Here is a 22907-nt window from a genome sequence, read left to right on the forward strand (position 1 = left end):
CGCTCAGCCTGTTTCCTCATCTGTCAAATGGGAACTATAACACGTATTTCTCATGGGCAATTTGAGGGTTAAATAAAATAATGCATGTAAAAGTACCCTATCAGCACCTAGTACATGGTGGGTATTCAATAAATATTGGTGCCCTTCCCCACTGAATCTCTCAGCCCATTCCCCACACCACCTACCTTCACCAGGTCCAATGCATGTTCTGACTACTACACACACTGATCTGTTTATTCTGGGTAGAAGACAGCAATACTCAACATCCTTGAATTTGAGGCTGTGGTAGGTGGAATTTCTAAGACTGACCTCTAGGATTTCATGTCCTCATTCCCAGAACCTGTAAATGTGATAACATACTACTGCTGTGCTTGTGCTATGTTATATAGCCTGCTGCTGCTGCTAAGTCGCTTCAGTCATGTCCGACTCTGTGCGACCCCATAGATGGCAGCTCACCAGGCTCCCCCATCCCTGGGATTCTCCAGGCAAGAACACTGGAGTGGGTTGCCATTTCCTTCTCCAATGTGTGAAAGTGAAAAGGGAAAGTGAAGTCACTCAGTCATGTCCAACTCTTAGCGACCCCATGGACTGCAGCCTACCAGGCTCCTCCATCCATGGGATTTTCCAGGCAAGAGTACTGGAGTGGGGTTATACAGCATAGTTGACCTTAAAAAATGGGAGATGCAATGGAATAGTTCTCACCCTTAAAAAGGAAGGCAATTCTGATGAATGCTACAACATGGATAAATATTGAAGACACTATGGTACATGAATAAGCCAATCACACACGAAAAAGTATTGTATAATTTCATTTATATGAGGTACCTAGAATAGTCAAATTCATACAGAAAGAAAGTAGAATAGTGTTTTCCAGGGGCTGGAAGAGGAAGGAATGGATTACTGTTTAATGGATATAGAGTTTCAGTTTGGGGTTTTGCAGATGAATAATGGTGATAGGTGCACAGCAATACCAATGTATTCAGTGACATTTAAATTGTACACTTAAAAATGGTTAAAATAGTATATTTTCTGTTATGTATATTTTACTATACAAGAAAGGGATTTTTCTGGATGGGCCCGATCTAATTACAGGAACCCTTAAAGGTGGAAAACTTTCTCCAGCTGGTGGCAAGAGAGAAGGCAGAAGGAAAAGTCAGAGTTGACACCTTGTTGCGGGTTTGAAGATGAAGAGGGGCACGGGAGGAGAAATGCTGGTGACCTCTGTTTAAGCAGTGAGGGCCCCCAACTGACAGTCAGCCAGGAAATGGGGCCTACAACCACAAGAAAGTGGATTCTGCCAACAACTTAAATCAACGTGGAAACGGATTCTTACTCAAGCCTCCAGATAAGAGCCCAGGACAGCCAAAACCTTGATCTTGGTATTAGAGACTCTGAGCAGAGAACCTAGTGGAACCCATCCAAACTTATGACCTGCAGAACTAAGAGCTAATAAATATCGTTTTAATCTGCTTTGGGTTTTAGTCCTATGAGGAAGCACCGTTTCGTGACCTAGAAATTTGCTGCTATAAGCTTTACTCTTCTAGATACATATGCATGCACTTTCCCACCTATTTTTTGAGTGCCTCCTATGTGCCAGACAGTAGGCCTTGAAGATGCAGGGACAGCACAGATGGAGCTATGAAACTTCCAGCTTTGCCCAGGGGCAGTATTCCTCTCTCTGGCCAAATGGAGGCATGCTTTCTGATCTGTTATCAAAAATCCCCTTGGGCCTTCCCAGCACCTGAAGGCTAGGTGCCATTCCCTAGTGATTGTGATGGGAATGGCAAAAGGGGCATTGACAGAGAGGTCCAGGCTGGGCAAATCTCTCCAAGGCTCAGGGCCTGGGCACAGCAGTTCTGTACCAAAGCATGTCAGCATCCCTTGGGTCTGTGGGAGCTGGGCAGGGCTCTCAGCATCTTGGGACAGACTGAGGCCCAAACAAATGAAATGGAACATTCTGCCTGAATTTCTGAAAGAGTAAGCATAGGGGGAGTTCCTATGGTCCAGCAGCTAAGATTCCATGCTCCCGATGCAGGGGATGTGGGTTTGATCCCTAGTCAGGGAACTAGATAGATCCCGTGTGCCACAACTAAGAGTCCACATGTCACAGCAAAAATTGAAGATCTTGCATACTGCAACTTAGACCCAGTACATCCAAATAAATAAATATTAAAAAACAAAAAGAGTAAGCACAGGGACGGGAAGTGAATTGAGCATTACCTACAGCCATTTTCAAGGTTCATTGTGTGTGTGTGTGTGTGTGAGCTGCTCAGTTATTCCTGATTCTTTGCAACCCCATGGATTGTAGCTTGGCAGGCTCCTCTGTCCATGGAATTCTTCGGGCAAGAATACTGGAGTAGGTTGCCATTCCATTCTCCAGGGGATCTTCCCAACCCAGGGATCAAACCTGGGTCTCCTGCATTGCAGGCAGATTCTTTATCACCTGAGCCACCAGGGAAGCCCAGTCAAGGTTCATAGTGGTTATTTGAAAAGGAGAATCAGAGAGAGGGCCTCATGGTGGTAGATGTGCTTGAGGGTGACTGGGAAAGTGGCTGGGAGCAGAGAAAGACTGGCCAAAGATAGCAGAAGTGCACACACAAGCCAGATGGGCAGGAGTCCAAGCCTGAGAAGAAAAAAGAGTTGGAGTGGAATACAGAGAAGAAAAGGCAGGGAGAAAGGGGCAACAGTGGAGAGAGGCCCAGGCCTGGCCAAGCTCAGGGCTTCCATCAGCAACTGAGAGCCAGGGTGGAGCCTATGCTTTGGAGACCTGATTCCTCTTCCAGGCCCTCCTGGGCAAAGCTGGGGCCTAAGCTTCAGGGGAAGTGCCAGGGGTGGGGCTAGGGACAGTTTAACTCTCCAACCCCTTAGCAGCCCTTACTAACTCACTGGTAATCTGTTTATGTGTTTATTTGCAAGATTGGTTTCTGCTTCAGTGAGGGGAAGTTTGGCTCCCTGCCCTCAGTCCCCCAGTTCTGAGTTAAACTCCTCTACAGGCGAGCTGCCCGCTCCCTGCCCCACTTGGCTGACTTTCCCCTGCCCGCTCTGTGCCTTTGGCCCCTGGCTGGTGGACTAAGAAATTCTGGAGGGCTGGTCCTCTGGGACAGGCCAGGGTTCTGGTTCCCTACAGACCCAGACATCTGGGGTGGGGGTGGGGCATGTCTGGGCAGAAACTCAGGCTCCATAGGAACCCTGAGAAAATCAAACTGAAATACCGCCCAGGGAAATTTGCAGTTGTCCAACAAGAGCTTCACTTTAATACATGTGGTAATTTTTTGTTGTTGTGCTTATTCAGACTGCAGCAGCTGCAGAGGGAGAGGCCCCCAAGGAGGGCAATGAGGTTGGAGCAGAGTGGCAGGGTGGGGAAAAGGTAAAGCCTGGGTTGCCACCAAAAGCCAGATTTTGGTATGGGGGAAAGGGAGAGAGAAGTACAGGCAGTTGGGATATAAGAGAGGAAATCCTCAGGAATGCAGGACTGTGTCTGGAGGGAGGGAAGAAGGGGAGGTATAGCAGCAGCCAAGGGTGGGGTGAAGGCCTGATTAGGATGGCACGTGGTGTGGATGAGGGAGATGGGGCAGGGTAGGGAGGGCAGGGGAGAATCACCCTTTTACTGTTGATGATGATGGTCTATTACCATAACTCAGCATGTGAAATATTTTTCTACTGCAAAACTGGAGAGATAAAAATCTGGAAGGTCATTCCCAAGGATAGGAGAGGGGCACCTGAATGAATCATCAGAGAAACCCTGGGGAAGTAGGTGGAGTTTGTAACCTGAACTGGGAAAGGCCTGATGATTCATTGGGCTCGAGACCTGTCAATCCTCTCTCCTCTGCCAACAGACTGAGAACTGGAGGTGTTGCTCAGGCCAGACGTTGAAACCCAGTGAGTGCTGTAATAGGGGGAGGGGAGTGAATTTTGAAACGGGAAGAGACAGAGAGTCTGCTACTGACCTTTGAAGGGCCCTGACCTGAAGTCATAGAACTAGAAAGGACCTTGTGATCATCTGATCCAATCTTTTAATCTTACACTTACAGAACTGGAACTCAGAAAAGCAAAGTGATTTGGCCAAGGTCACAAAGTTGCATTAGTGAACTGGGCAGATGGACGGGCTTCAGAAAGAGGCCACATAGGTCACTAGAGAGAATGGCCCCAGATGTTAGCCTAGACAAGGTCTGCAAATACTCGATGCCATTTGACCACTGCAAATACAGCTGGCCCTCCATGTTGGCAGAGTCTACATCTGAGAATTCAACCAGCCACAGACTGAAAATATATATTTTAAAATTTTTTGTTGTTGTTCAGTCGCTCAGCCATGTCCAACTCTTTGTGATCCCATGGACTGCAGCACACCAGGCTTCCCTGTCCTTCACCATCTTCTGGAGCTTGCTCAAACTCATATCCATTGAGTCGGTGATGCCATCCAACCATGTCATCCTCAAAAATCAGAACTTGAATTTGCCTTACTCTAGCAACTATTTCCATAGCATTTACATTGTATTTACAACTATTTTCATAGAATTTATATTGTATTGGATATTATAAGTAATCTAGAGATGATTTAAAGTATAAAGCACAATATGCATAGATTATATGCATATACTATGCCATTTTGTATAAATGACTTCAGCATCCATGGATTTTGGTATTCATGGCAGTCCTGGATACAGAGGGATAACCGTATGTAGTGCCTTATATCCATTCCTGTTCCCATGGTGGACATTACTAATTGTTCACTATACCCCAACTTCAGTGCTGACTCAACCTGAAAGTCCTTCTTAAACTGAGCACTCTAGGCAACATTGACACAGAAATGAAAGCAGTTGGTAATTTCAGACTTAGCATAACAGCTGTGTGTCACAAAAGGATAGAAGTAGTTCTAATGTCTAATCGATTAGATGTCTTTATCTAAGGCTCTTTGCGTGCATGCATGCTAACTCCGTTCAATCATGCCCGATGCTTTGCAACCATATAGACTGTAGCCCACCAGGTTCCTCTGTCCATGGGATTCTCCAGGCAAGAATACTGGAGTGGGCTGTCATGCCCTCCTGCAGGGAATCTTCCCAACCCAGGGATTGAACCTGCATTTCTAATGTCTCCTGCATTGGCAGGCAGGTTCTTTACCACTAGCACTACCTGGGAAGCCCAGGCTGCATGCAAAAGAAGGAAGAGTTGCCCTCCGGAAGGAAAGAAACCAGGACATCTCTGTCAACCTAAAGAGTAGAAGCTTGTGACCCTTCCTCACAAAAGCACTATGAGTCATGAGACTCAGCTCCAATGACTGATACCCAAGCTTTGTTGCTTTGCATCTCCCATTATCAAACTCCCCAGACAGAGAAGTTGATTGGACCAACTTGGAACAAATTTTTAAACCCTGGAACAGTAGGTGATTGGAGGGAAGACAGAGTCATATAGCACAGGGCAGACTTTGCCATTAGGCCTGTGAATTGGGGCATGCCTAGAGTTGCTTTCAGCTACAATTAATAGAAAACACATCAAAAGTGACTTACACAATGAGGAAAATTCATTGTCTTACCAATGCCATGTTTAGGAATATGGAGTTCTGGGATTGCTTAATTCACCATCAAGGACCCAACATATTTCCAACTGTTAGCAAAAAAAAGTGGGGAAACAGCCATTGTCTAGACAATCAGCAAACAACTATCACAGGCATGTTGTTGTTGCCCAGCCGCTAAGTCCTGTCCAACTCTTTTAAACCCCAAGGACTGCAGCCAGGCTTCCCTGTCTTTCACTATCTCCCAGAGTTTGCTTAAACTAATGGCCACTGAGTCAGTGATGTTATCTAACGATCTCATCCTCTGCTGCTCCCTTCTCTTCTTGCCCTCAATCTTTCCCAGCATCGATCTTTTTCAATGAGTCAGCTTTTTGCACCAGGTGGCCAAAGTACTGGAGCTTCAGTTTCAGCATAAGTTCAGCTCAGTCAATCAGTTGTGTCCAGCCCTTTGTGACCTCATGAACTGCAGCTGCCAGGCCTCCCTGTTCATCAGCAACTCCCGGAGCTTGCTCAGACTCATGTCCATCAAGTTGGTGATGCCATTCAACCATCCAACCATCTCCTCCTCTGTCATCCCCTTCTCCTCCCGCCTTCAATTTTTCCCAGCAACAAGGTCTCTTACAATGAGTCGGCTCTTCGCATCAGGTGGCCAAAGTATTGGAACTTCAGCTTCAACATCAGTCCTTCCAATGAACATTCAGGACTGATATATTTTAGGTTGGACCTCTTTGCTGTCCCATGGATTCTCAAGAGGCTTCTCCAATACCACAGTTCAAGAGCATCAATTCTTCGACATTCAGCCTTCTTTATGGTCCAATTCTCACATCCATACATGACTATGGGAAAGTAATGTCTACTTTTTAATATGCTGTCTAGGTTGGTCACAGATTTTCTTCCAAGGAGCAAGTGTCTTAATTTCATGGCTGCAGTCACCATCTGCAGTGATTTTGGAGCCCAAAAAACTAAAGTCTGTCACTGTTTCCATTGTTTCCCCATCTATTTGCCATGAAGTGATGGGACCAGATGCCATGATCTTCGCTTTTTGAATATTGAGTTTTAAGCCAGTTTTGCACTCTCCTCTTGCACTTTCATCAAGAGACCCTTTAGTTCCTCAATCGCTTTCTGCCATAAGGGTGGTGTCATCTGCATATCTGAGGTTATTGATATTTCTCCTGGCAATCTGGATTCCAGTTTGTGCTTCATCAAGCCCTGCTTTTCTCATTATGTACTCTGAAAACAAATTAAATAAGCAGGATGACAATATACAGCTTTGATGTACTCCTTTCCCAGTTTGGAACCCGTTTGTTGTTTCATGTCCAATTCTAACTGTTGCTTCTTGACCTGCATACAGATTTCTCAGGAGGCAAGTAAGGTGGTCTTTTATTCCCATCTCTTGAAGAATTTCCCACAGTTTATTATGATCCACACAGTCAAAGGCTTTAGTGTAGTCAATGAAGCAGAAGTAGATGTTTTTCTGGAATTCTCTTGCTTTTTCTATGATCCAACAGATGTTGGCAATTTGATCTCTGGTTCCTCTGCCTTTTCTAAATCCAGCTTGAACATCTGGAAGTTCATAGTTCATGTACTGTTGAAGCCTAGCTCGGAGAATTTTGAGCATTACTTTGCCAGCGTGTGAGACAGGTGCAATTGTGCGGTACTTTGAACACTTTTTGGCATTGCCTTTCTTTGGGATTGGAATAAAAACTGACCTTTTCCAGTCCTGTGGCCACTGCTGAGTTTTACAGATTTGCTGGCATATTGAGTATAGCATTTGACAGCATCATCTTTTAGGATTTGAAATAGTTCAGCTGGAATTCCATCACCTTCACTAGCTTTGTTCATAGTGATGCTTCCTAAGGCCCACTTGACTTCACATTCCAGGATGTCTGGCTCTAGGTGAGTGACCACACCATCGTGATTATCTTGGTCATGAAGCTCTTTTTTGTACAGTTCTTCTGTGTATTCTTGCCACCTCTTCTTAATATCTTCTGCTTCTGTTAGGTCCATACCATTTCTGTCCTTTATCAAGCCCATCTTTGCATGAAATGTTCCCTTGGTATCTCTCATTTTCTTGAAGAGATCTCTAGTCTTTCCCATTCTCTTGTTTTCCTCTATTTCTTTGCATTGATCACTGAGGAAGGCTTTCTTAACTCTCCTTGTTGTTCTTTGGAACTCTGCATTCAAACGAGTATATCTTTTTTTTTTTTTTTTCTCCTTGGCCTTTCGCCTCTCTTCTTTTCTCAGCTATTTGTAAGGCCTCCTCAGACAGTCATTTTGCTTTTTTTCATTTCTTTTCCTCAGAGATGGTCTTGATCATTGCCTCCTGTACAGTGTCATGAACCTCCGTACATAGTTCTTCAGGCACTCTGTCTATCAGATCTAATCCCTTCAATCTATGTGTCATTTCCACTGTATAGTAGTAAGGGATTTGATTAAGGTCATACCTGAATGGTCTAGTGGTTTTCCCTACTTTCTTCAATTTAAGTCTGAATTTTGCAATTGGAGCCACAGTCAGCTCCTGGTCTTTTTTTTTTCTTTCTTTCTTTTTTTTTTTCTGACTGTATAGAGCTTCTCCATCTTTGGCTGCAAAGAATATAATCAATCCGATTTCGGTATTGACTATCTGGTGATGTCCATGTGTAGAGTCGTCTCTTGTGTTGTTGGAAGAGGGTGTTTGCTATGACCAGTGCATTCTCTTGGCAAAACTCTGTTAGTCTTTGCCCTGCTTCATTTGTACTCCAAGGCCAAATTTGCCTGTTACTCCAGGTGTTTCTTGACTTCCTACTTTTGCATTCCAGTCCCCTTTAATGAAAAGGACATCTTTTTTGGGTGTTAGTTCTAGAAGTTCTTGTAGATCTTCATAGAACTGTTCAACTTTAGCTTATTCAACATTACTGGTTGGGGTATAGACTTGGATTACTGTGATATTGAATGATTTGCCTTGGAAACGAACAGAGATCATTCTGTCATTTATGAGATTGCATCCAAGTACTGCATTTTGGACATTTTTGTTGACAGTGATGGCTATTCCATTTCTTCTAAGGTATTCTTGCCATAGTAGTAGATATAAGGTCATTGATTTATATTCACCCATTCCAGTCCATTTTAGTTCACTGTTTCCTAAAATGTCGATGTTCACTCTTCTCATCTCCTGTTTCACCACTTACAATTTACCTTTTTTACCTAACATTCCAGGTTCTTATGCAATATTGTTCTTTACAGCATCAGGCTTTACTTCCATCACCAGTCACATCCACACCTGGGTACTGTTTTTGCTTTGGCTCTGTCTCTTCATTCTTTCTGGAGTTATTTCTCCACTCTTCTCCGGTAACATATTGGGCACCTACTGACTTGGGGATTTCATCTTTCAGTGTCCTATCTTTTTGCCTTTTCATACTGTTCATGGGGTTCTCAAGGCAAGAAGACTGAAGTGGTTTGCCATTCCCTTCTCCAGTTCTGACGTTTTGTCAGAACTCTCCACTATGACCTGTCCATCTTGCGTGCCCAACACGGCATGGCTCATGGTTTCATTGAGTTAGAAAAGGCTGTGGTCCATGTGATCAGTTTGATTAGTTTTCTGTGATTGTGGTTTTCATTCTGTCTGAGGAATAAGGATAAGAGGCTTATGGAAGCCTCCTGATGGGAGAGACTGACTGAGGGGGAAACTGGGTCTTGTTCTAATGGGTGGGGCCATGCTCAGTAAATCTTTAATTCAATTTTCTGTTGATGGGTGGGGCTGTGTTCCCTCCTTGTTGTTTGACCTGAGGCCAAACTATGGTGGAGTTAATGAAGATAATGGCGACCTCCTTCAAAAGGTCCTGTGCATGTACTGCTGCACTCAGTGCCTCCAACCCTGCAGCAGGCCACCACCAACCCACACCCCTGCTGGAGACTCCTGGACAATCATGGGCAAGTCTGGGTCAGTCTCTTGTGGGGTCACTGCTCCTTTCTCCTGGGTCCTGGTGCACACAAGGTTTTGTTTGTGCCCTTCGAGAGTCTGTTTCCCCAGTCCTATGTAAGTTCTGTGGCTCTATGGTGGGGTTAATGGTGACCTCCTCCAAGAGGGCTTATGCCATACCCAGGTCTGCTGCACCCAGAGCCCCTGCCCCTGTGGCAGGCCACTGCTAACCCGTACCTCTGCAGCAGACACTCAAACACTCAAAGACAGGTCTGGTTCAGTCTCTGTGGGGTCTCCTGGTGCACACAAGGTTTTGTTTGAGCTTTCTGAGCATCTCTGGCAGGTATGGGGTTTTATTCTAAACATTGTTTTGCCCCTCCTACTGTCTTGCTGGGGCTTCTCCTTTGCCCTTGGATGTGGTGTATATTTTTTTGGTGGCATCCAACTTTTTCCTGTCAACCGTTGTTCAGCAGAGAGTTGTAATTTTGGAGTTCTCATAGGAGAAAATAAGTGCATGTCCTTCTACTCCACCATCTTGTAGACAGAAACATGCTTCAGGAAAACCAAAAGGGACAAAGGGAAACAGGTTGAGATGAAGGTAGGCTTTTCAGAGACCAGAGCCATAGAGATCTTTAAGAAGAGTTACAGAAACCCCTTCAAGGCCTCCTGAGGTACTAGAAAGGGCTTTTGAGGGCTAGATAAGTGTTTTCCTTATGCATGAGACCAGGATCCAAGATAGTTCTCTCAGGGGTCAGCAGAATGACTCAGGACAAATATAATGCTTCCCAGGACCAGGAAGTCAACTGGAAATGTTCCCCACCTCATCCCCTGTCCAAAGCTAAATTAACAAAGCAGTTTCTGAAAAAGACAGAGAATCCTATCAGCCCTAATGGTGGCACCAACCCAAACTTTCCAGGCAATGAGTCTGAGTAGTGTGGTTGAGACAGGATTGAGGCCAAGACTAGGAATAGGAATTGAGTGCCCTATATACTGTGCCAGCCAAGCCCATCAGTGGAGAGAACTGAGCTCCATTAGGAAAAGGAATCAATCTTCTTTAAACTAATTTATTTCTAAGGTTCTGAAATTAAAAAAAAATTTCTTGTGTTGCCCTCAATTTCTGAGGAAAATTTCTTTTGCAAACTACCATCCTGTCTCAGATCAGTTCAAATGAAAAGGCATTTGGCCACAGATGGGTCAAGACAGCTAGGAAGATGATCAAGCTCCCAAGCAGGAGGAATGGAGGTGGCTGTGATGGGCCACTTGAGGTCTTGGGATGAGAAGATAGAGCCAAGGTAGATTAAGAGATGTCATTTCTATGAGACTAAGGTCCTTTCCAGACATATCCCTCATAGAGAGGGAATGTACATGACTGTGGTCTGTGGACACTATTTGAACACTTTGGACCTGAAGGCAAGAGGAGCTGATGAGGATTTAGGTTGGGGTCCTTTTGAGGAAAGACTATATCCAAGGGAGTTTCAACTCTTTACTCTTTCTCACCTTTGCCTCTGCCTTGCATATGTATGTGAATGTGAAAGTGAAAGTTGCTCAGTTGTGTCTGACTCTTTGTGACCCCATGGGCTACACAGTCCATGGAATTCTCCAGGCCAGAACACTGGAGTGGGTAGCCTTTCCCTTCAACAGGGGATATTTCCAACCCAGGGATAGAACCCAAGTCTCCCACATTGCAGGCAGATCCTTTATCAGCTGAGCCACAAGGGAAGTCCAAGAATACTGGAGTGGGTAGTGTATCCCTTCTCCAGGGAATCTTCCCAACCCAGGAATTGAACTGGGGTCTCCTGCATTGCAGGCAGATTCTTTACCAACTGAGCTATCAGGGATGCCCATATGTGAATATGCACATTACCAAATCTCAAAGAGCCCCAGTGTTTCTCATCTGTAAGGTAGAGATACCAAGTAGGGATGCTGAGAGGATTAAATGAAATAATTTGTCAAATGTTTAACATTCTTAGTCCAGAGCAAGTGGTCAAAGATTCAATAAAATCAATAAAACATATTTCCTTTTTTTTTTTTTTTCGGTTACTTCAGTGTGTGTATGTGTATATGTTTGTGCCAGACACTGGATACTCTGCTAGGGGTTGAGTATTCAGAGATTAAATTATACAGTCCCCCTGCCCTTGAATATCTTATAGTTTATAAGAGAGTTAAGGAAACATCATTTACAATGAAGTCTCTAGTAAGGGTATATATGCATATGATGAGGAGTAATATGGATAAAGTGAATCCAAGGTCTACTTGAGGAATTGTGGGATGACTTTACAGAGGAAGTAGCATTTAATCTAGGCTCCAAAGGATAAAGAATTTGTTCAGTGGGCAAGCATGGAGAGAATCTTCAAGGTAGAGAAAACAGTACTTTTAAAGCACAGAGGTATGGGAGGGCATACTTAATTCAGTGTTGTTGGAACTTTACCTGTTACTGTAATAAGCAAAGAAGGTAAATTTAATCTTATAGTCTGGGGTATGTTACTGAGTAATTTTGAGCAGGAAAGCAGCTATAACATTAGCAGTGATATTTTAGGATGATTTGGGAGGGTAGTGAAATTAGAGGATAGACAAAAGAGTACTATTTGGGGCAAGATTGGACTTTAGCTGGAGCATTGGCAAATGGAGAGTAAGAGGAGGAGGTGGATTGGACAGTTATTGAGAAAACAGAACCTTTAGAACTTGGTGATCAATCAGTTGTGGAGAATGAGGGAGGAGAGGCATCTAGTATATGTCTGGTGTTTGGGCAGCTGGGTAAAATGATGGAAACATGCACTGGGATAGGCAACATGAGAGGAAGATGGATCACAGTGTGGGGTGGGGAGGAGATGATGAGCTCCATTTTGGAATGTCAGGTTGAAAAGCCTAGGGGATGTTCAAGTAGAGATGTTCACAGTCAGCACAGGAGTGAAATATGAGCTAGAAATGGAAATTTAGAAAATAGCAGCAGCAGTTAAGAGAAGAAGAGGAATAGTGACATTAAAAGGTAGACAGAAATCCTTTGGAAGACAGTCTGGTAGTTCTTCAAAAGGTTAAACATGGAATTACCATTTGACCCAGCAATTCTGCCCCTAGCTATATACTCAAGAGAAATGAAAACATATGTCCACACAAAAACTTGTACACAAGTGTTCCTAGCAGCACTATTCACAATAGTAAAAAGTTCTGAAATATCCATCAATGGATAAATGCATAAGCCAATTGTGACATATGCATACAATGAAATATTGTTCACTCATAAAAAGGAATGAAGTATTCACACATACTTTGACAGTGATGCCAAAGGAAAGAAGCCAGACACAAAAAACCACATATTGTTTTTTATTTAATTCCATTTTTATAAAATGTCTGGAATAGGCAAATCCAGAGAGACAAAGTAGACTAGGGGTTTCCTAGGGCTGGTGAGGATTGAGAAATTGGAGGTGGTGGCTAAGGGGTATTGGGTTTCTTTTGAGGATAATGAAAGTGTTCTGAAATTAGATAGTAGAGAAGGCTACACAACTTGGTGTTTACACTAAAATCCACTGAATTGGACTTCCCTGATGGTACAGTGGATAATAATCTTCCTGCCAATGCAGGGGACAGGTTGGATTTCTGGTCCAAGAAGATTCCACATGTTGTGGGACAACTAAGCCTATGCCCCACAACAACTGAGTCCACACTCTGGAGCCCACATGCTGCAACTACTGAAGCCCATTGTGTGCCTAGAGTGTGTGCTCCACAAGAAAAGCCACTACGATGAGAAGACTGTGTGCCTCAACAAAGAGTAGCCCCTTGTTGCTGCAATTAGACAAGCCCTCACGAAGCAACGAAGACCCAGAGCAACCAAAAATCAATAATTAATGAATTAAATAAAATAAATATTCTAAAAAACCCCACAGAATCGCATACTTTAAATGGGTGAGCTGTTGTTTAGTCACTCAGTCGTGTCTGACTCTTTGCAACCCCATGGACTGCACACCAGGCCTCCCTGTTCTTCACCATCTCCCGGAGCTTGCTCAAACTCATGTTCATTGAGTTGGTGATGCCATCCAACCGTCTCATCCTCTGTCATCTCCTTCTCCTGCCTTCAATCTTTCCCAGCATCAAGGCTTTTTCTATTGAGTCAGTTCTTTGCATCAGGTGGCCAAAGTATTGGAGCTTCAGCATCAGTCCTTCCAGTGAATATTCAGATTGATTTCTTTAGGATTGACTGGTTTGATCGCTTTGCTGTCAAAGAAACTCTCAAGTCTTCTCTAGCACCACCATTCGAAAGTATCAATTCTTCAGTGCTCAGCCTTCTTTATGGCCCAACTCACACATCCATACATGACTACTGGAAAAACCATAGCAGTAACTATATGGACTTTTGTTGGCAAAGCAATGTCTCTGCTTTTTAATATGCTGTCTAGGTTTGTCATGAGTTAAGCATGTTCCAGGAGTTGATGATGGACAAGGAAGCCTGGAGTGCTGCAGTTCATAGGGTCACAAAGACTCAGACACAAATGAGTGACTGAGCTGAGCTTTGTCATAGCTTTTCTTCCAAGAAGCAAGCATCTTTTAATTTCATGGCTGCAGTCACCATCTGTGGTGGTTTTGGAGCCCAAGGAAACAAAGCCTGTCACTGTTTCCATCATTTCCCCGTGTATTTGCTGTGAAGTGATGGGACCAGATGCCATGATCTTAGTTTTCTGAATGTTGAGTGTTAAGCCAGCTTTCTCATTCTCCTCTTTTACTTTCATCAAGAGGCTCTTTAGTTCCTCTTTGCTTTCTGCCATAAGGGTGGTGTCAGGTGCCATCTGTGTATCTGAGGTATTTGATATTTCTCCCTGAAATCTTTATTCCAGCTTGTGCTTCATCCAGTCCTGCATTTTGCATGATATACTCTGCATAGAAGTTAAATTAGTAGGGTGACAATATACAGCCTTCGTGTACTCCTTTCCAAATTTGGAACATGCCCATTTTTCCATGTCTGGTTCTAACTGTTGCTTCTTGGCCTGCATACAGGTTTCTCAGGAGGCAGCTAAGGTGGTCTGGTATTCCCATCTCTTTAAGAATTTTCCATAGTTTGTTGTGATCCACAACAAACTATGATCCACAGTCAAAGGCTTTAGTGTAGTCAATGAAACAGAAGTATGGTGTGTGAATTGTATCTTAATAAAACTGTTATTAAAACATTTTAATATGGTCAGAGAAAGAAAGACTGTCAGAGAAAATGATAAGGGGGAAAACCCAGAGGTAGGGTAACCCAGAGCAAGCACTGGGACAGATACACAGAAAATAAGAGCAGATCAAGAGAGTTTTCTACAACAAGGGTTAAATGCCATGGACAAGCCATGTATGATCATGGTTGCCTTTCTTCTTTTCTTCCCTCTTTTTTCTCCCGTCTGGATAAGGAGGCATCCCCACTCCTGATCCCTAGAAGGCAGGAGGGTCTAGACCTTCTCATACTCAGGCCCTAGAACTTGTTCTTATGCAAAGGTATGGCAATGTATGAACAAAACAGAAGCTTGTTTACACAAAGGCAGGGACCACATAAGAGGAAAGGATAAGACTATTACCAATGAGAAATCTTAAGATAATCAGCCAGTCTCTTCCAGGCGACCAGTTTTTTTCCTAGAAGAAATATGAATTTTTTCAGTAGCTGTTACAAAGCTAAATGCCAGTGGGACATGGTACAATGAAGTAGAATGACACTTGAATACCCTTCACTTTGGCAAAGTCATCATCAAAAAGCACTGAGTAAGTCATTTCATATGCAAGACCCTACATAAAGTATTTTGACCAACTGGTTCTTTTGTCTTCAATACTTCCCTGAATGGCACTTATAATCGAAATCCATGAAGGCCGTGTGTATACTGGACCATGAGTTCTACCCATGAGAAGATCACTAGTCATTTGTTTCTCTACATCCAGCATCCCACAGGAGGCATGATACGATAGAGATGTTCAGTAAGGATTCCTTAACTGACCAACTGACTGTCTAAATGAATGAAGCCAGTGGCCACACATTAACAAAAGAGCAACATGTGTAAAGGTTGGATGACAGGAGAAATTAAATTCCTATGGTAGAGGGCCATGGAAGTGAGGGAAGATACGGAAAGTTTCAGGTTTAGTTGAAGGGAGTCTAGTTTGCCTTGCCAGTTCAGACCAGGCAGAGAAAGTTCCTGAGTGGAGCTGACCTAATCTGAGGCAGTATGGAGTGATGACCTGTGGAAAAGCAGAAAGGCAAGCCCATCCCACAGGCATGCCAATCCAAACACTGCACCCAACACACACAACAGAACCGCAGACCCAGTTTGGCCTGAGAGCCATATTTGGTAACCTTTGGGAAGCCTTCTTAAGAGGAGGTGGCAGTCAGAGATGTTTGGGTGAAAGCAGACAGAAAACTTGTGTGCTATGGGGAGTCCATATTCCAAGCCCAAGTTGGGAAAGATTGCTCGGAGGAAAGGAACTTTGAGTTAGGGACACTGACAGGCCAGCCAAGGAAGAAAGAAGAGATTGGAGAAATGATGTTAGCTGGAGCTGCCAGGAAGGAGACAAAGTCCCAGTAAGTGAACAATGGAGAAGTCATCCCAGGAGAACGAGATAGAATTTGGGCTGGACTCATAACATTTTAGGGGCTTCCCAGGTGGCTCAGCAGTAAAGAATCCACCTGCAATGCAGAAGACAATGGTTTGATCCCTGGATCAGGAAGATCCCCTGGAGGAGTGCATGGCAACCCACTTCAGTATTTTTGCCTGGAAAATTCCATGGACAGAGGAGCCTGGTAGGCTACAGTCTGTAGGGTCACAGAGTCATATACAAGTGAATCGACTGAACACAGCACACACACACAGCACTTTCAGCATAATATCACAAATATTTGCTGAGATGCTTGTCTTACCACCAGACTGAGCACAGGACCCTCATCTGATTGTTCTGAGCATGTGCCCCAATAACTGACAATGCTTGCAGACTGAATGAATGGTTGGAGAAGAAGTACATTTAATGTGGTAGACAGTTTAGGAAACCATCCAAAAGAAGAAATAGCTCTGTGTAGAGATGTTTATTGCAGCATCATCTGTAGTGGTGAAAAATTGGAAATACTTCAGTAAATGATGATGCATCCACTCAATGGAATATTATGTGTCCATTAAAATGATAATTATAAAGACACTGTAGCAACACAGCAAATGATTATGATATAATCCTAAGTGACATAAGCAGAATGTGAAATTGCATCTATGCCATGACTGTATGTAAGAATGATGTATGCATAGGCCCAAGCCCTGGAGAGGGGAGCAAAAAATGAAAATAGATGACTCATGGGGTGGCAGGATGATCGGTGAATTATTTTTCTTTTCTTTTGATTTGTGTTGATGTCATTTATGACTTTACAAAGAAAAAATAAAGTTGATAGATGGCAGGCAACCTGAATCATGACCTTGAAAACTGGACAGAAGGGCTGGTGCCAGAGATGGGAATCCCCACAAAATGATGTTGCCACAGTGAAAGAAGGTTGAGGCTGCAGCTGAGGCTGCTGGCATAGAAAGGAAGAAGTGAGTTAGGGAGATATATGCAAATCTATGACCTCGGCAGGTTGTATCCGCACTGAAATGAAGACAGTAGGGAATTTGAAATAAGACCAAAGTTCTGCTCCTTACTAACTGTGTGATCTTTTGGGCACATTTATGAACCCCTCTAAGCCTCAGTTTGATCATCTGTAAAATGGAGCTAGAAATCATTAATTCACAGGGTTGTTTTGAGGATTAAGTGGAACAGAATGTATACAAAAGCCATTTGTAAATGACAAAGCCTATACAGCTATAAACAGTTATAGTTACCATTCTCATAATCATTATAGTTATTATGTCTCCCAATTTGGCTTGAAATTTCATCTATAAGAGATTTATTTCAATAACAAACACATACTTCTGTAATAATTTGAAGGAGGAGCTACCAGTCATTCAAGAGTCAGTAGAGTCTAGTTCAGTGGTTTTCAACTCGCTGCTATTAGAATCACGTGGGGGTGATTTTATTAATTGATGCCCAGGCCCCAGCCCTAAGTAATTAAGGCAGAATCTCTTGAGGTGGAACCCAGGCAGAGGTATTTATTAAAGCTCCCAGTCTGGGACTTCCGTGGTGGTCTCCTGGTTAGAACTCCATGCTTCCACTGCAGGGGGCACGGGTTTGATCCCTGGTTGGAGAATTATGATCCTGCATACTGTGCAGTGCAGCCAAAAAGAAAAGCGGGGGCTCCCAATCTGCAGCTGGGATAAAGACCCACTGGTAAATGGGCCCTGAAGCTGGGCAGCCACAACTTCAAATTCCAGGTTAAATTTTGTCTCCCCACACAGACATAGAGAACAGATATGTGGTTGCCAAGGGGGGAGGTCTTTAAGGGGGAGAGATAAAGTGGGAATTTAGGGTTAGCAGATGCAAACTGGTATAGAATGGATAAAAAACAAAAGTCCTACTATATAGCACAGGGAACTATATTCAATATCCTGTGATAAATCATAATGAAAAGAATATAAAAAGAATGTATATATAACTGAATCCTTTTGCTGTGCAGCAGAAATCATAACATTGTAAATTAACTATACTTCAATTTAAAAAAATATGTCTCCACTTAGTGCATGATCTCTCTAAGCCTCACTTCACATATTTTGAAATAGAACTAGCAATGGTACCTACTTCATAGGGTAGTGCTGAGGAATTAAAGAAATTAATACATATGAACAACTTTAGTATATTGCCTGTCCCACAGTAAGTGTTATGTGGTGTTCGCTAGTTTTGTTGTTATTTGTAGGCTCTGCTTCAATCTCACCCTGAGGGACCAGTCTTGACCTTAGCAGAGGGAAGAGAAGGTACAGCATGGAGTCTGCTTTATCACCAGTTTTGTTCCGACTTTCTAACTCCAAGCCCCCAGTGGCTGGTATTCTTGCTCAGATGTTCTAATACCTTAAGCTTGAATCCCTGACACATGACTTTTATAGCTGACCCTCTTTAATGAAAATTGGCTTCCCCTGGAGATCTCATATGTCCATTTATCTCTTCAACTTCTAGGCCTACCGTGTGCTATGGACAAGTCTTGGCTGGTGTTTGAATAAGCCTGTCACTTAGGCCAGATTCCACCTTCCCACTTTCACCTAAGCCTTGGTCCCAACCAACCCAAATATTGCTTCTGAAGCATTCCTGAAAAGAAAATCCATGAGATTTGTACACTCTGTCTTTCTGGAACAAAGTGCAGAGGTAAGTCACCCCAGATTTCTTTTCTAATGGGGAGATGAGAAGGTAGTAGAAAGAGGCTGGGCATCTCTCTTGAGTGTGTACAATCTACAGTGGTGACAGGCATCTGCAATATCTAAAAATGTCTGAACATTTTGGTACTTTGTATAAGTTTCCTATGGCTACTGTAACAAATTACCACAAACTTAGTGGCTTAAAATAACACATTTAACTTTTTACAGTTCTGTGGGTCAGAAGTCCAAAATCAATCTCCCTGGGCTGAAATCAAGGTGTCAGTAGGGCCACGCTCCCTTTGGAGAATCTAGGGGGAGAATCCAGTCCTTTTCTCGTTCAGTTTCTGGAATGCCTCTGCCAGCATTCCTTGGATTGTAGCTGCATCACTCCAGTCTCTGCTTCCTTGGTCATATTGCTTTGTCAATGTTCTCTCTGACTCCCTCGTATAAGGACACATTTAGGGTCCACCCAGACAACCCAGGATAATCTCCGCGCCTCAAAATCCTTATATTAATCACAGCTGCAATGTCCTTTCCTACCACACAAGGCAGCATTCACAGGTTCAGGGGATTTCAACGTAGATATCTTTTAGGGGCCATTTTTCACCCTACCACACGCTCTCAGGTGTTTTCTCCTTTAATTCCCCTCAAGCCCTCTGCCTGGTTCCTTCCTGCCTGAGAAATGAGACCTGTTAAAGCTTCACAGATTTTGTTTCTCTCTTTTCTGTTTGTGTTTATGGTCTGTTTGCTGTCTGTTGTTCATTTGAATGGCCATTGCAGAGCCCTGAGCAGTCAGTGGCCTGGGAATTTTAGTATTCCTATGAGATATTCCCTTCTTCTGTATGGATCTGGGCCTCACTGGAGCAGGCCTTCAAGGGGCTGACTAGTTTGTTTCTCTCGAGAGATTGGATAATTGCTGGTATGGATCTCCCTGCTCTTGCCTGAGTCCCCTGCCCTACCTTTTAGATCCAGCCCCTTCCGTTAGTGCCTGTTTCCTAGATGTAGCCCAGTAGCTCATTCTGTGCCATGATATAATATTATTGATATTATATCAATAAAAGTAGGGGACAGAGAAAAGTGTGATTCTAACACAGCTTTCTGAATGTGATACTAGAAATCCTAAGGTGTTAAGACCCCACTGAGAAGGGCCCCTGACACAGATAGGAGTTGTATGCAAGGGGTGAGGAACCCTGAACTGCCTCTAACAGAATGGCTATCTCACTTGCCCTAAATCTCCCTGCCCTAAGATGCTCTAGGGTGTAGCTGAGTATGGCAGGTATGGCAGTTCCTGCACTTGAAGTGGAGTCCTAGCTTTCTCATCGATGGCTACATGGCTCTGCCAGGTTACTCTTACTCTTCTGAACCTCAGTTTCTTCTTGTGCTAACATTAAGAAGGAATTTATGTTAATAATAGAACTCATATTAATAACAGTTATATTAAGAACTCATCATAATGGTAATAACTCATATAATCATAATATCATAACTCATATCATAATAGGTATATTAACTAGTTGTTGTGAGGATTTGGTGAATAGGGTATGTGAAGGGCTTTATAAAATATAAAGCACCATAACCTGTTCTAGTGGTTATTCTTAGCTCACCACTCACTCAGTCTTTTCCTTCCTTGCCTGCTCTCCAGCTTCTTGCAGGCTATTTCATGCTAATCTTCTGTTTTAGCTAATTTCATCCTGCTTCTTTCATTGTTTCCTGACTCATTCCTTGGTCTACGCACACCAGGGAACAATTTGTTTCTCACCTATTGTTCTGCTTCCAATTAATCTCTTGCCAGTCATACATTAACATTTACAAACAAGCCCATTTATAGAGAAGCACTGCTTCAATGGGGGTTATTTATCAGCCTTCCAAATTTCTGTCCAGTCTAGAGGAGATTTCTCTACTAGGTTCCAACCACTCATGCGGTCAACCAATATTTACTGAGCACCTTCTCTGGAATGGGCTTCCCTGGTGGCTCAGACGGTAAAGCGTCTGCCTACAATGCGAGAGACCCGGGTTCGATCCCTGGGTCAGGAAGATCCTCTGGAGAAGGAAATGGCAACCCACTCCAGTACTCTTGCCTGGAAAATCCCATGGATGCATGGAGAAGCGTGGTAGGCTACAGTCCACGGGGTCACAAAGAGTCGGACACTACTGAGAGACTTCACTTTCACTTTACTCTGGAATAGGTACTGTGTTAAGCACTAGGTGTATAAGTGAAAATAAGACAGTCCTGTTCTCTGGCCTCAAGGGAGCTCACAGGCTGGTGGAGGGGCTCAGACAAGCAAACAAGTGATCCGAGTTTAGTGTGAAGTTACCATTAAAACAAAGAAAGCACAAAATTTTGGAGGAGCGGATGAAGGGGCAGCAGACTCGGTGACTAGGTGTCGTCCAGAGAGCCTCCCGGTTTGGGACTAGTAGATCCAAATTATTATATATAGGATGGATAAACAACAAGGTCCTACTGTGTAGCACAGGGAACTATATCCAATATCATATGATAAACCATCATGGAAAAAAACATGAAAAAGAATATTTTGTATAACTTAACCACTCTTCTGTACACCAGAAACCAACACAATATTGTGAGTCAACTATACCTCAATAAAAAAGAGAGGCCTTCCAGAGGGAATGATACTCCAGAGGGGGTGATATCAAAGATGAGGCCTAAAGAATAAGTAGAAATTCAGTGAGGCGGAGAAGGAATTTTCCAAGCAGAGGAAATGGTATCCATTCTAGATGAACTGAAAGAACTTTAGTGTGGCAGGGGCGTACAGTGTGAGGAGGGGACTGATGGGTGGTGAGCATGGAGGAGGAAGCAGGAGAAATAGATGGCAGCCTGATTGCATTGGTCCATTTTCAAAGGCACGTTTTGACTCTCAGTCAGTTCAGTCACTCAGTCATGTCCAACTCTTTGCAACCCCACGGACTGCACTGCAACAGGCCTCCCTGTCGATCACCACCTCTCAGAGCCTACTCAAACTCATGTCCATTGTGCCAGTGATGCCATCCAACCATCTCATCCTCTGTCGTCCCCTTCTCCTCCCGCCTTCAATCTTTCCCAGCATCAGGGTCTTTTCAAATGAGTCAGCTCTTCGCATCAGGTGGCCAAAGTATTGGAGTTTCAGCTTTCAAAGTATTGGAGTTTCAGTTTCAGCATCAGTCCTTCCAATGAATATTCAGGACCAATTTCTTTTAGGATGGACTGGTTGAATCTCCTTGCAGTTCAAAGGACTCTCAAGAGTCTTTCTCCAATACCACAGTTCAAAAGCATCAATTCTTCAGTGCTCAGCTTTCTTTATGGTTCAAATCTCACACCAATACGTGACTACTGGAAAAACAATAGCTTTGACTAGACGGACCTTTGTTGGTAAAGTGATGTCTCTGCTTTTTAATATGCTGTCAGGTTGGTCATAGCTTTTCTTCCAAGGAGCAAGTGTCTTTTAATTTCATGGCTGCAGTCACCATCTGCAGTGATTTTGGAGCCCAAAAAACTAAAATCTGTCACTGTTTCCATTGTTTCCCCATCTATTTGCCATGAAGTGATAGGACTGGATGCCATGATCTTAGTTTTCTGAATGTTGAGTGTTGAGCCAACTTTTTCAGTCTCCTCTTTCTCTTTCATCAAGAGGGTCTTTAGTTCTTCTTAGCTTTCTGCCATAAGGGTGGTGTCAGGTGTCATCTGTGTATCTGAGGTATTTGATATTTCTCCTGGCAATCTTGATTCCAGCTTGTGCTTCATCCAGCCTGGCATTTTGCATGATACACTCTGCATAGAAGTTAAATAAGCAGGGTGACAATATACAGCCTTAATGTACTCCTTTTCCTATTTGGAACCAGTCTGTAGTTCCATATCCAGTTCTAACTGTTGCTTCCTGACCTGCATACAGGTTTCTCAAGAGGCAGGTCAGGTGGTCTGATATTCCCATCTCCTGAAGAACTTTTCCACAGTTTGTTGTGATCCACACAATCAAAGGCTTTGGCATAGTCAATAAAGAAGAAATAGATGTTTTTCTGGAACTCTCCTGCTTTTTCCATGATCCAGCAGATGTTGGCAATTTGATCTCTGGCTCCTCTGCCTTCTCTAAATCCAGCTTGAACATCTGGAAGTTCATGGTTCATGTGCTGTTGAAGCCTGGCTTGGAGAATTTTGAGCATTAATTTGCTAGCATGTGAGATGAGTGCAATTGTTTGGTAGTTTGAGCAATCTTTGGCATTGCCTTTCTTTGGGATTGGAATGAAAGCTGACCTTTTCCGGTCCTGTGGCCACTGCTGAGTTTTACAGATTGGCTGGCAT

At 43.4% G+C, this 22907-nt stretch overlaps 1 protein-coding gene across 2 annotated transcripts in view; it reads left to right on the forward strand.

Annotated features, from left to right (window-relative positions):
• The first annotated feature begins 18443 nt into the window (after positions 1-18443).
• Positions 18444-22907, forward strand: part of EDA (ectodysplasin A) — a 483240-nt gene continuing 478776 nt past the window's right edge. Inside the window, exon 1 of one of the 2 annotated variants that reach the window (XM_086389898.1) lies at positions 18444-18623. In XM_086389898.1, the coding sequence (XP_086246024.1) occupies positions 18582-18623 (42 nt within the window). In that variant the 5' untranslated portion in view covers positions 18444-18581. The remainder of the gene's footprint in view (positions 18624-22907) is intronic. The other variant, XR_015159876.1, reaches the window with a different exon arrangement.

Source organism: Bos grunniens, chromosome X, assembly GCF_055505025.1.
Source record: "Bos grunniens cultivar Pamir isolate PY7600 chromosome X, Bosgru_T2T1.0, whole genome shotgun sequence".
Taxonomy (NCBI): domain Eukaryota; kingdom Metazoa; phylum Chordata; class Mammalia; order Artiodactyla; family Bovidae; genus Bos; species Bos grunniens.